Source organism: Mus caroli, unplaced genomic scaffold (genome assembly GCF_978045245.1).
Source record: "Mus caroli unplaced genomic scaffold, Mus_caroli_1 scaffold_14, whole genome shotgun sequence".
NCBI lineage: Eukaryota > Metazoa > Chordata > Mammalia > Rodentia > Muridae > Mus > Mus caroli.
In genome coordinates, this window is record NW_028227269.1 from 103,147,834 (window position 1) to 103,161,996 (window position 14,163).

Sequence of the window (14,163 nt, forward strand, 5' to 3'; positions counted from 1 at the left end):
TAAAACCATAGAGAGTCTCTGCTCATCGAGATCCACTGCACTCACTCTTGCCGTTGTTGGGAACATCTCTTCCCTCATCCCTCTCTCCTATAACCCTGGTGGCTTTAGCAAAGTAGCTCCGGAGTTCCCAGGTAGGGTTGCCCCTTGCCACCCCCTGAAGAGTGGGTCAGAAGCTCAGATGCCTACCCGGGGATGAGTGGAAGGTAGATAGGAGCCCTCCCACACCTGATAGACCAGAAAATAGGTAAAACTCAGGCAGGGTATGCATTTTCCCTCCCCCCTCATTCCCCAGGGCCCCCCTTTTAGTTCCCGACAGTAATTCAGATTCTGAGAGCCCCAAGAGTCCAGGCAGGTTGACTCTATTGGTCTTCCTGTGGAGTTCCTATCCCTGTTGGGGCCCAAAATCCGTCCTCCTATTCTTCCATAAGAGTCCCCAAGCTCCATCCACATTTGGCTGTGGGTGTCTGTATCTGTCTGAAACAGCTGCTGGGTGGAGCCTCTCAGAGGACCACATGCTCCCATCTGCAGGAATAGCAGAGTATCATTAATAGTATTAGGGATTGGTGCTTATTCATGGATGGGTCTCTAGTTGGGCCAGTTAATGGTTGGTCGTTACCTTAGCCTCTGCTCTATCCCTGGTGCCTGCATTTCTTGTTGACAGGATACATTTTGGGTTGAAAGTTGTGTAGGAGTGTTGATGTCCCTGTTGTCCCACTGGGGTTCCTGCCTGGCTACAGGAGGTAGTTTCTTCAGATCCTGTATCCCCAAAGGAGTGAGTCACAGCTAAGGTCATTCCATTGATTCTTGGGTGCCTCCCTTATCCCAGGTCTCTGTCTTGTCCTGGAGGTGTCTCCCACCTCCTTGCCCCTGTCAGTTGCAGATTTCCATTAATTTTTTATTCCCACTTAGCCATCTCTCTTGTCCCTCCCTGTAGCCTCCCCCAGCCTTGAACAGGCTGGCTCATACCTGTTTTGCCACTGTGAACGAGACCACCTAGGGTGGAGTCTTCTGACCTAGCTAGGTCAATTGTTCTGCAACCTCTGGGCTCTTCTCCAAGATGCCACTGCCCACTGAGAGGCTGAACTTGTCTTCCTGAGACATTCCTGACCAAGTGCTGACAGCCTGGTGATACAGTATCTAGAGCCTGGCATGGCGAGAGATGAGCCTTTCCTCTTTATAAGCTCAGACTCTTAGTAAACTTTGGGGCCTTGATCAGTATCTTGTCTTGGTCTAGTTATTTCTCCTGCCATTTCCTCCCATATAGCTGCAGCCTCCCCTTCAGGAACCTGGTTCTTCTAGCTGCAGGCAGATACAGATGGCATCCGAACAGGGACCTGAATACAGAAGGAAGGACGGTCTAAGAGAACACTCTCTTGGTAGAGCTCTACAGGACAATTAAGAAGAAGATGCATCCTGCACAGTAAGCAACACTTTGTATTCATGCTAGCACTGGCTTTAAACTTCATCTTTTCAAAATTGTTGCTGTAGGTGTGAAAGGATACAGGCTAAACTGAGTCAGCGTTGGCCCAGTGCTGATATCAGCTCGGGGTTGACAGTGGAAATGGGAGTAAAAATTCTAAACAGGCATTTGTTCGCAGTCAAGAACTGCATCAGGCGAGAGGAGTAGGGCTTAAAATAATAAAATAAAAAGAGTAAAAAAAATAGGGAGATGCTAGATATACAAATGACTTGAGAGAGAGAGAGAGAGAGAGAGAGAGAGAGAGAGAGAGAGAGAATGAATCAAGAGAGAAGGAAAATGGATTTCGGAGCTCTCCCAGGGACAGAGGGAAATCGGGAGATGTCCTGTTTTCTCTCTGGCCCCTACAGAAGACACCCTTAGTTTGTGTTTCATCAAGTTCTCTACTCTCTCTGTATTGTCTGTGTTTGGAACACCAACCAATCTGTCCAAGTGTCAATTCATGTCTTTGTTTCATTGTCTGAATGACTGTTGTTCTATGTTTCATGTTGAAAAGAAAAAAATGGTTAAAATTTTATCTGCTGGCTATCCATCTCGTGATTCAGTCTCAGTTTACACAGTGGAGGCTGATAAAAAGTTGCCAGGAGTAACGCACAGCAGGATAGCTCCTGCTGAAAAAAAAATTTTTTTTTCTTTAAAGGAGTCTGCAGCTTCTTAGTTCTAAGGCAAATAAGCTGGTTTTTTTCCTAGAAAATTCTCTACAATTGTGATTATTGGGTTCAGCAAATGACAAAGTGCTTTTTATCTTGAAATTATAGCTAGAAAAAGTAAAATTCTTTGACTGGCCTAAAATTATAAGATTTATGTAGCCACTTCATTTGGTTTCTGACCAGTCTTAAAGGTATAAATATGCTCTGCATGTTTTGGTCATAGAGTATTGGCTTATAAGTTATTGGGTATGTTTAAAAATGTGTAACATTGGTAACAAGAAAGTTAGCTTAAAACTGATAACTCAGGGTTGGAGTCGTTATAAACAACAACACGTGGCATAAACCAGCCCAGGAAACTAGGCCTCTAAGGATACTTCTAAATTGGGATAATATTTAATGTAATTCTTATCCTAGAAAGTAGACTTATAAGAGATAAGATTTAAAACAATATTTCTTTAATGAAGCACTAAAATTTACACTGTCATGCATTCATATGTATGAATTGGCAGCCAAACTTTGTAACATAAAAGTGATGTTTCTAATATTGATTTTTAAAGATAATAACGTGTTTAAAATTGGGTTTTGTTTAACAAAAGTTATATATATATATATTCTATCATTGCAAAAGAAACTTAAAAAAATTATGGGTAAAATTGCCAGTGTTCCATTAACTGCAGTTTGCAGTTTGATCGCAAACTTAAGATTTTTTTAACTCACCCATATATTGTAATTAGGATGATTACAAGAGTAAACATTTTATGAGAGTGCTAGTGCAGCTCATTGCGGCCATCCGGCCATATAAAGCAAAGACAGACTAATCTAGATATATTCATCTTTGTGCAGAAATTGGACCCTCATACAATCAGTTTGGCTATGGTTGCTGCCTTGCAGGGGACTACAGTACAAGCAATGCTTCCAGCACTAAGGTTATAAGGAATGTTTTAAGTATAGTCATCTTAAGAGACTGTCCAAAATTGGAGAAATAGATAGACAGTCAAATTGTTCCTAACTACAAAAGAGATAATATTTGGGCCAGGACTTGGGCAGTATGGTCAAAGTAAGAAATATTTACATTTGAGTTAGTGCAAAGCTCTGAGGAGCCTTAGTGAGGCTTGTGTGGCTTTTCTTTTGATTCACAAACCCTGCCTAGGGAAGTTCTTGGGACCTCGCCTCTCCTTGCTTCTGGGATTTTTTTTTTTTTTAAAGCTAAAACATCATTACACATCTATCCAGGTTTTGTTCAAAATAAAGTTTAAATTTAAGATTTATGAAAAGTCAATGATGGGCTGGCAAGATGGCTCAGCGGGTAAGAACACTGACTGCTCTTCCGAAGGTCCTGAGTTCAAATCCCAGCAACCACGTGGTGGCTCACAACCACCCACAATGAGATCTGATGCCTTCTTCTGGTGTGTCTGAAGACAGCTACAGTGTGCTTATTTAATAATAATAAATAAATCTTTGGGGCGGAACAAGCGGGGCTGACCAGATCGAGTGAGGTTGACAGGAGTGATCAGAGGTCCTAAATTCAATACCCAACAACCACATGAAGGCTCACAACCATTTGTACAGCCACAGTGTACTTATATACATAAAATAAATAAATAAATCTTTTTTTAAGTCAATGAGACTGTAGAACTTATAGAGGCATTACAATCTGACTTGCCTACTCCATAAAGAATTAGTATAGACTTGAAAGGTTGTTTTTTCCTTTGCATCCTGATAATTGGAAAGGATTTGCTTCCAGTGAGCTTATGATCAATAAAAAGTTTTGCCCCTACGTATGGCTAGCAATTTCTTACATCATGTAAGAAAATTTTTTATTGTCTCTGCTTCAATACAAGAAGCTAAGATTTTGAATCTTTCAGTGTGTATTGTTTCTTAAATGGAAAGTATTTTATTAGCAAATGCCCCTGAAGGGAAGTTTACTTCAAATCTTTGCTCTCACACAATGAGCTTCAAAGTTCTGGGGAGTAGCTGTTGCTCCAGAAAAGATTCAGAGGCAATATCTTTTTAATATTTAGGGTCTTAGTTATCCTAGAAAATTGTGGTACAGAAAATTTAAGAAAGAAAAATGATTTGCTTACTTCAAATTATTTTCAAAAGCTTCCAGGAGATGTTAATTGGCTAAGACTTCACCTTAAGGTCTTAAGGTGACCTAAGCCTTTGTTGGAAGTTATCAAGAAAGATACAAATTAACTGATGAGAAACAAAAGGCTTTGGAGACAATACAGGAAGCTTTTATAATTAATTGTTATCAATTATAATCAATGGTAATCAAATATGAGCTGCTTATTTTAGTTATTGTTACTCAATGTGCCCAAGCAATTCTTTGGCAAAAGAAAACATTAATGTAAAATCATCTTTCTTCATCTCCAAGGAAGTTTTAACATCCTATTACAAGGGTGCTGTGGTGCTAATAAAGAATTGTAAGACAAATTCATGAAGGTATTTTAGAAAAACAACAACAAAAAACGTGTCTTAAAAACCTGAGAAGAATCTGTTCCTTGTTCCAAAGAGCAATTAAATTGGTTATTGCAGAATATTGATATTTGGCCTATTGCATAGCAAACACTTTAGGTAAAATTGATAATCATTATCCTAAAGATAAGTTGTTAAAGATTGCTTCTATGCATGCTTTTGTATTTTGTGTAAATTTACGCATGCATGCATCCCATCTACTGTATTTTAAAACAGCCCTTCTATGGGAGAAAAGTATATGTGATTGGATCACATGTTTATTCTTTTGAGTTCCCTCCTGCTTCAGCACAGATAATTAAATTGTGTGCTGTAGCCAGTGTTTTAAAATGTTAAATCAAGCTTTAATTTGTATACTAATAGTCTATCTCTATCTATCTATCTATCTATCTATCTATCTATCTATCTATCTATCTATCTCAGGGCTTACAATTGCTTAAAATTGTTTATTTCTTAGATATGATGAATTCTCAAATTTGCAATTGTTTACGTATATAAAACTCATAAGAAAAAATGCTGTTCCTTTAAAGGACTGTCTTTGGACATTTAAGAACTCATTCTAGATTGCCTGGACAAGACCTCTTAAGGCAATGCCATGCTAGATTTATATCCCAGGCAGATTACAGGCCTTACACATGAATAATTGGCCATACAATCTCATTCTTTACATCATCAAAATAGTAATGGCTTAAGATAATATTTTGGTATTTTTAGAGAATGTGCATGTCAAATAGTAAAGACTTGTTCCCAGTGTCTTCAGTTGATATCTGTTCCATATAACGGTGTTAATTCTTGAGGGCTTATACTTAATCAATTATTGCAAATAGATACTCATATCTCTGAGTTAAAATAAATAAATAAATATGCACATGTGACTACTGATATCTTTTCAGGCTTTCTAGTTACAACTGCTCTAACAAGAGAAGCAACTAAAAATGTAATTAGTCATTGTCTATGTTAATTTTTGTTTGCTTGGTGTTCCAAATCAGATTAAAACAGATATTGGAACTGCCTATTACAGTCAAGTATTTGAGATGTTTCGTCAACAACTAATGTTACCCATGTTACTGAGATTTTTTTTATAATTCTCAAGGTCAAGGTATTGTGAAACCTTAAAACTATATCTTCTTAAAAAACAAAAAAGGGGAGGAATTACATTCCTGTGCACATTATTTAAATCACATTTTTATTTTTAAAAATTTAAAATTTGGATGTCAAAGAACTTGCTAAATGCCTTATAGTATCTTAAAACTAGGCATATTCATGCCTAGGTGAGATGAAAAGGATTGGCATATGGCATGATGCTGAACAGGTATTTAATATGGGTAAGAGGGCATGCTTGTGTTTTCGCCACAGAATGCTGCAGGAGCATGCTAGCTGCCAGATTGATTCATGTGACAGGCTATCCTGTGAGTTTGATGAGTGCCCTGACAATGGTGATAAGAAAGCTGTATTGGGTATATGTTCTTGACCCACCTTTGCTTGCTAAGCTAAGCTGCCTTGCTTCAAGCTTTCTGACCTTATGGGACAGAGAACATTAGAGACTGTGGAAACTGACTTAGAAAAATTATTCAAAAGGAGGAGTTATAATGATGTACTCTTTCCTTTAATGTGACCAGTTATTCTAACTCAATCATGGACTGGTCTAGTAGTAATTCTAATATTAGAGATTCTTATTATGAAGGTATATAAAATTCTTTACTAGCCAGCAGAGTTAACTTGGAGCATAGCCTATTTATATGAGAAGTAACAGCTTTTCTGCTGATTCCCAAAGCCACCTCCCCAACACCAAGAGGCCAGACCATGGGCTTGATCATTGCTAATTTGCAACTGACTAGAGTACCTGGATTTCCCCCACAGAAGGCCTTAATCCTGTTCAAGCAGGTCAGTTACCTCCCTGCAAACTCATCTTCTGCAAGCGTGCAGACTCACTTTCAGCAAATGCAAGTGGCAGAAATTCATGAATATGAAGATATGCATTGAGAACATATTGTGGCTTTGGTCTGATTGGAAAAAAGGTGTGTTATGAGGGCCAGCAGTCAATGACGGGCTACTGGGTCTCTGAATTATTCAATCTAAAACAGAGGCATATGCCAAGAGGCTATGGTTTGTTCATAATAACACTGAGTTTGTGCAAATAAACACAAGCAAGCTGCACATGTTCTCCAGGATGGATAAGAATAAGTTCATAGAAGACCAAAGTCCCAAGACAGGCATGGCAGCCAGCCACCATAATTCCCAGGCAGGACCATGGACCATAAGTAAATGTTATGTCCCAGTCCAGCTAATTTTTTATTATATATTTAGGGAGGAATTGTAGCCTCCCACAGCCTTGAGCAGGCTGGCTCATATCTGTTTTGCCACAGTGAACAAGACCACCTAGGGAGGAGTCTTCCTATCTAAATAGGTCTATTGTTCTGCCACCTCTGTGCTCTTCTCCAAGAAGCCACTATCCACTGGGAGGATGAACCCGGCTTCCTGAGACATTCCGGAATAAGCAACAGCCTGGTGACCAAGTGCTGACAGCCTGGAGACAAAGCATCAAGAGCCTGACATAGCGGGGGATGGGCCTATTTCCCCCTTTATAAACATGACTCTTAGTAAACTCTGGGGCCTTGATCAGTACCTTGTCTTGGTCTCATTATTTCTCTGGCCATTTCCTCCCATATAGCTGCAGCTTCCCCTTCAGGAACAAGGTTTGTGTAGTAGCGGGCAGCTAAGCCTCCTCACACCTGATTTTGAATCCCCCCCCATTTCCTCTATCTCCTCTCCCACACAGTTTCCTCCCTCCATCTGCCTATTAGGACAATTTTATTTCTTGTTCTAAGTGAGATTCAAGCTTCCTCGCTTGGGCCTTCCTTCTTTTAGCTTCTTTGGGTCTGTGGACTATAGCCTGATACCTGTATTTTATGGCTAATATTCACTTATCAGTGAGTACATACCATTCATGTCCTTTTGGAACTGCATTACCTCATTCAACGCAGGGTGATATTCTCAAGTTTCATCCATTTGCCCGCGAAATTCATCATGTCTTTGTTTTTCATAGCTGAATAGCATTCCATTTTGTAGATGTACCACATTTCCTTTATCAATTCTTCAGTTGTGTGCCGTCTAGGTTGTTTCCAGTGGCTTACACTTCCACATTGTATTCCATTGTTAAAGGAAGTCAGGGCAGGAACAGGGACAGATCCCGGAGGCAGGACCTAATTACTGCTTGCTCCCAATGGCTTGCTCAGCCTGATTTCTTACAAAATCCAAGACCAGCAGGCCAGGGATGGCCTCAACCACAATGGTGGGGGCCCTCTCCCATTGATCACTGATTAAGAAAATGCCCTATAGGTTTGCCTGCCCCCAGATCTTATGGAGACCATTGCTCAATTAAGGTCCCCCTTTTTCAGGTGACTTGAGCCTGTGTCAAGTTGATGTAAAACTAGCCAGGACACCTAGGAAATGCCTGACAGGGCTACGGGTGGAGATAGATTGATAGAACGGTGGCATAGCCTGTGCAAAGCCATGGGTCAGATCTCCAGCCTCACACAGACCTGGGCACAGTGATGTAATTCCTGCACTCGGCAAGCTGAGGCAGGATGATCAGGAAGTCATGATCTCTCTTGGCTACAATGTGGGTTTGAGGACAACTAGGGCTATAGCAGACCCTGCTGAGAGAAGAAAAAAGGACCGCAGGCTGAGGGGCAAGGGGGTTGGAGAGCAAATTGGCTGACTCAGTGATACCGGTGTTCCACACATTTCTAACAAACACAACCTGGCTTGTGGTTTTCAAAAGGAAAAGGGAGTATATTATAACCAGGTATTGAGAGCACAGGATGCTGCTACCTCATGACCTCTTTCTGAGAACTCTCCTGGCCTCAGCAAAGCAGAGTTCAGGACTTGACCAGGACACATGGGTACTCAGAGTCTAGGGCAGAGAACAAGGCTAATCAGAAGCCCCCGCGTCCCTTGCCAGTCCCAATCAGCCTTCATATTATCTTGATCACAGACATCTGAGGGTTGTGGGCCTTTATTTCCAGGAGAAGAAATTCTTATGCAGCTAGTCCTGGGGCTTCTGTTCTCAACCTGTGGGTCACAACCTGCTTTGCAGCCTCTATCTCCCCAAATATTTACATTATAATTCATAGCAGTAACCAAATTACAGGTAGGAAGTAGCCACGAAATAATTTCATTTTTCTGGGTCACCACAGCAGGAGGAAAGGTATTAAAGTGTCCCAGTGTTAGGAAGGTTGAGAACCACTGTGCTAGATCCAGAGGGCCAGCTGACAGGAGAGTTCCTGATGAAGACATGTTGGAGAGGTGGTGTCAAAAATAATTCCCTGAAGTCTGGGCAAGGTAGAAAGAGAAAGTTCTTCCGCAGGCAAGGCTGAGACTTTCAGGGCACCGAGGTCTGCAGTGGGCTAGCCTGAGACTCTCAGGGCACCAAGCTTTGCAGCGGGCAAACCTGAGACGCTCAGGGCACCTGGTGAGTTGAGCTTCTGGCCCAGGTGCCAGAGCTAGGTTTCTTATTCTGCCCTGACCCTTGCTCTACCTGTGGTGAGTTCTCTGTCCTGCCCCTCTCTGAACCTAATTTAAGAAGACAGGCAACCGGATGGCCTCATTACTATGGCTGCTTCAGTTCGTTTTCCCAGGTGGCCAGTTCCACTCTGCCTGATCACCACACAACGGGGCGTCTTTGAGGATGAATTTCATAGAAAGTGGATAGTTGCAAAAGTACAAACTTGTTCCTATTCACCATATTGCAGTAGGGTGAGTTTCAGGGCTCCAGACAGGCTGTCCCTGTTTCTCTCTGTGTGTGTATGTGTGTGTGTGTGTGTGTGTGTGTGTGTGTGTGTGTAGATAGGAGCTGTTATTACCGTGTCAGAAAAAGGCTGATACAGGTCTCTGAATAGAACCTTGTCTATACCTAGGCCCCTGCCCTGGAGCTTGCTTGGAGGCCTCACAGGTCCAACTAATACACAGACACAGAGTCCTAGCAGTGAGGACTCTGTTACAGATAGTCAGAGAGAACATGCTGAGAAAGCTTTGTTAAGCTGGGCTTTGTGGGATGAGTAGGAGTTCTACAGGTCAGAAAAAAAAAATCACAACTCTAGTGCAAGGCAGATTACCTGGAAGGAGCAAATGTGAGTGCAAGCACTAGTTTCCGAATTTCTGCAAATCATAATTCATCTGCTGCTGTTGCTCCCAGACTTGAGTGGCCTGAAGAAGTGTTTGACAGAGAAGGGATCCTTACACTAGGAGCTGACTACAGGACTTGGGGGAAGTCCTAAATGGGTTATGTGATCTGCAGGTGTTGTACAGACCCACGCTGCTGGAAACCTGCTGTGGACCATGGCTTTAGTCCACAGCAGAACCTTGGGGGCTAAAACACTCTCTAGTGGAAGGCTCTGGGTATCAAAACTGCTCCCCAGGGTTGTGGAAAAGACTATGGGCCCCCTCCCCTGCCCTGGGAGTGGGGAGGCCTTGGGGGCATTAGGTCTCTTTGGCTGCCAGGGTTTTCCTGCATCCCACCCCCTGTCCTAACCTTCTCCAGCCCAGCAGCCCTTCCCTGCAGCTCCCCTGACTCCCTGAATACCTCAGCCATTTTGGCAATGGGACTCTCTTGGTCCCCCCTCCCCTCCCTCCTTGACTTACAAGACCCAGATCAAGGTCATGTTCACTCTGGACTCTCCCAAATGTCTGTTTTTGCCTATGTTCTCCCTTTTATCTACAACGAAACTCCTCTTTCTCCTCCCCCCTTCTACTCCCCATCCTCTCCCTCCTCCCCCTCCTCCTCAGCCTCCTCACTTCTCCCCCTCCTCCTAACCCTTCTCCCCCTCCTCTTCCTGTACCTCCTCCATACCTAGGAGCAGTTATGACATCCTTTTTCATTGTTTGTTTTATATTCATCTGGAGATGACTTTGATATTTTAATGGACACCTCAGCCATGTTTTGGGTTTGAGATGAACAAGAGGGTAATTCACCTGCTGAATCATGAGATAAAAAAAACTTCAAGTTGATAAGTGTTTTCTATTTTTTTAAACTTCAATATTTATTTATTTATTTTAGCATATGAGTACACTGTAGCTGTATACATGGTTGTGAGCCTTCATGTGGTTGTTGGGAATTGGATTTTAGGACCTCTGCCTGCTCTCATCTGCCCTGCTTGCTCCTATCTATTTATGATTGTAAATAGGTATACTGTAGCTGTGTTTAGATGCACCAGAATAGGACCTCAGATCTCATTACAGGTGGCTGTGAGGCACCATGTGATTGCTGGGATTTGAACTCAGTACCTTCGGAAGAACAGTCAGTGCTCTTTAGCGCTATCCATCTTGCCATGAGAGTTATCTTTAAGCCCACACCAAATATAGTGTGGAATAATTTTGGAGCAAATATTTTCAGTAGAAAGGAAGGAAGGAAAGAGGGAAAGAGAGAAAGAGAGAGAGAGAGAGAGAAGGAAGGAAGGAAGGAAGGAAGGAGGAAGGAAGGAAGGAAGGAAGGAAGGAAGGAAGGAAGGAAGGAAGGAAGGAAGGAAGGAAGGAAGGAAAAGGAAGGAAGATCCAGAAAACAATTCTGTTAGTGAAGGTATAAATGAAAGAGCTGCAAAGGAAATAATGTGTAGTCAATTAAATTCAAATAGAAGCACATGTCTCCTGGCCATTCTGCTTCTGGGCTGGGCTTGTGGTGAAGCAGCCATTGGCCCCACGTGTGCATAGAGGGGCAGGTGCAGCAACCAAATGAGCTCCTTGTACAACTGAATGTAAAGGGGAGGGGGCAGGGAAGGGTCTGATAGCATCTGTAAAAGGAGGAACCTGAGGATCCAGGCAGAGCTGTCTTTAAGGGATACATCCACCAGAGGTGCCCTGTGGAGTGCCTTCACAGAGACAGAAAGCACAATGGTGGTAGGGAGGGGGAGTTCCAAGACCCTATGGTTGCCATAGGTTTGGAGGAGGTGAGTGGAAGGAAAGACTCTGGGATGGGATGGGGGCCATCTCAGGACCCCCCCTTACCACCTCTGTGCACCCTGAAATCACCACAGTGGCCAGGGAAAGGTTCCATAGGAATAGAAAGATTGGGGAAATTTAGGCACAGGTGGCCCTGAATTATTTCCCTAATTAAGGCAATTCCCCCTCTGTCTCTCTGTCTTGTCAACCTATAGATCATAGAACTGAAGACTTTGCAACATGTTAGCAAAATGTTCTACAACTGAGGCACATTCCAGCCCTCCTTCTACTTTTTACGTTGCATCAGAGTCTCACTAAATTGCCCATGTTGGTCTTCAGCTGCAGTGCAGGTGGGTCTGGAACTTGTGGTCCTCCTGCCTCAGCCTCCTGAGTAGTCTGGGATTCCAGGTTGCAACACTAGGCCCAGCATTGAGCAACTCTCATTCTTCTTCCTGCTTTTCTTTTCTTCCCTTTCCCACTCTTGGTTAGTGTACTAAGAAATAGGTTGCACTGTTACTCTCTCTCTCTCTCTCTCTCTCTCTCTCTCTCTCTCTCTCTCTCTTTCTCTCCCCCCTCTCTCTCCCTCTCCCCCCTCTCTCTCCCTCTCTCTCTCTCTCTCTCTCTCTCACACACACACACACACACACACACACACACACACACACACACCTAGCAGAAACAGGGACATCTAAGTTCAAGGGCAGATTGGCCTATAAAACCAGTTACAGGCTAGGCAGGGCTACACAGAGATCCTGTCTCTTTAAAGCAAACATAACCCTGTGAACCTGGGTTAGGATCCCAGAATAAAAAGTCAGGTGTGACTTTGTTGCCTGAACTTCATGGCTGTGGGGACTTTATTCACAGAGGAAAAAGTGATAGGACAGATATCTGAGTCCTCCTTTGGCCTTTTCAGGCTGGTATATATACATATACTATATGTGAGTCCACAGACACACACCCATATCCATGCATACACATGTACACACACCCATACACACAGAAACACCCCTTATACATAGATGCATACACACATAAACATACATGCATACACACCCATACACACACAGGCAGACACACACATGCACACATAGACACCCATGCAAACAAATGCACACACATGTACACACACCCTCTATGTAAGAGTTCACACAGAGTGTTGCTTGCTGGGCCAACAGCACCTTCTCACTGGGCTTTTTCAATCACAGGCCTTCAAGAGAAGCTTATCTTTCTGCAGGCACTGAGGACCTAGGAACGCCCCCTTGTGCCACCTTAGGGCAAAAGCATCCGCAGACAACAGCAGTTTTGAATGAAACTTTATGTACTACAAAAGCAGGTAGCAAGCCTACTTGGGCCCTTGCCCCTTCTTTGCTATCCCCCTTCTGTCCACCATGACATCACAACACTAGCAGAAAGGTGCTGGAGACAAGGCTGTGGTTAGGGGTGTTAACCACTGCATCGAACAAGCCAGTCCAAGGCATGGCTGATGGAACCCTGCTCCTAATAACCCTCTTTCTATTCCCTTCAGACTGGAAGGTGTATAACTGTCCACTTGTGGCATTTGATCAGATTCCCCCAGGAGTTAACTCCCTACAATCCCATGAATTACAACACTCTACCCTGGATGTGGACATTAGAGTCCATGAACACATACCGGGGAGCAGATTCCAAGAACTGGAGACTACTGACTTATGTCCAGGCAAGTGGTTGCTACCTCAACATAAAAGTTGCAGCAGGTATCCCATGCTTTTCATTCTGACCCAACCCAGGGAGGTTCTTCTCCCCTTCTTCCCCACAGTCAAGCCCTTGGTCCATTTTAGTGGATGGTTGGGGTCTGTCGCATGACAAAACTTTTCTTGGGGAGATGAGCCGAACTCAAGTACCCAGCACAGATTGGGAACCCACCACAGACCAAAGTATACACAGCACTGAAGCCCAACTTGGTGAACCAGTGAACTTTACTGTGGCTACATACAGGAGCACCAGAGAGGGGTCACTCACAGGAGCAGAAATGAGTCAGTTGGCTGCATCACCAAGCCCACCACAGCCTTGTTGACAGAGAGTTCAAAAAAGCTGGTACCTTGGAGCACAGTGCCCAGCTTACAGCTAACAGGGTAGAGAGTGCCCTTGTGAGGTGCCTCCACTGGTCTACAAGCTCTTCCAGGAAGCATGGCTGGTCGGCTTCTTGAGGGTTCTTTTGTCTGAGTCTTTGAGGCTTGACTCTGCTGCTTCAGGCAGGGAGGGGCAGTGTGATTCTGCTCAGTTTCAGGGAGTTCTTGAAGCTACTATTGTTGTTACTTCCCTGCTTAAGAAATTGAGTGCTATAAAGAAAGGTACAGAGGGAAGGAGAGACGGGGCAGAGAGGGAGGAGGAGAGGGGAAGATAGAAGGGAGAGAGAATGCCCATGGGGACACTTCTGCCTACTGGTGTAGGTGTGAAAGTAATTCTTCCTATAACTACAGAATCCAGAGACCAGGTCCCCTTTTGCTCCTTGTCCCTCCTGGCTGCCTCAGGTCTGAATGGGTCACTAGGGCTGGCTAGATTTGCCTTACAGGACCCTGATGGCTGTACCCTCTCCTGTAGGTTGGTGACATACTGCAACTGATCCTGATGCTGTGGTGTGAATGA

At 43.5% G+C, this 14,163-nt stretch overlaps 1 protein-coding gene across 1 annotated transcript; it reads left to right on the forward strand.

The window, feature by feature from the left end:
• The first annotated feature begins 9,216 nt into the window (after positions 1-9,216).
• Positions 9,217-14,163, forward strand: LOC110306588 (protein TCL1B2-like). The gene is made up of 3 exons (XM_085830110.1): positions 9,217-9,360; positions 13,064-13,234; positions 14,119-14,163. The coding sequence occupies exons 1-3, from the start codon at positions 9,217-9,219 to the stop codon at positions 14,161-14,163; spliced, it is 360 nt and encodes a 119-aa protein (XP_085686236.1).

Excerpts from the sequence above, each read along its gene's own strand:
- LOC110306588 (XM_085830110.1), top strand. The coding sequence starts at position 9,217 with ATGGCTGCTTCAGTTCGTTTTCCCAGGTGGCCAGTTCCACTCTGCCTG. Across the intron at positions 9,361-13,063 it reads ATTCACCATATTGCAGTAGG|ACTGGAAGGTGTATAACTGT; the intron begins GTGAGTTTCAGG and ends TATTCCCTTCAG. Across the intron at positions 13,235-14,118 it reads GACTACTGACTTATGTCCAG|GTTGGTGACATACTGCAACT; the intron begins GCAAGTGGTTGC and ends CCTCTCCTGTAG.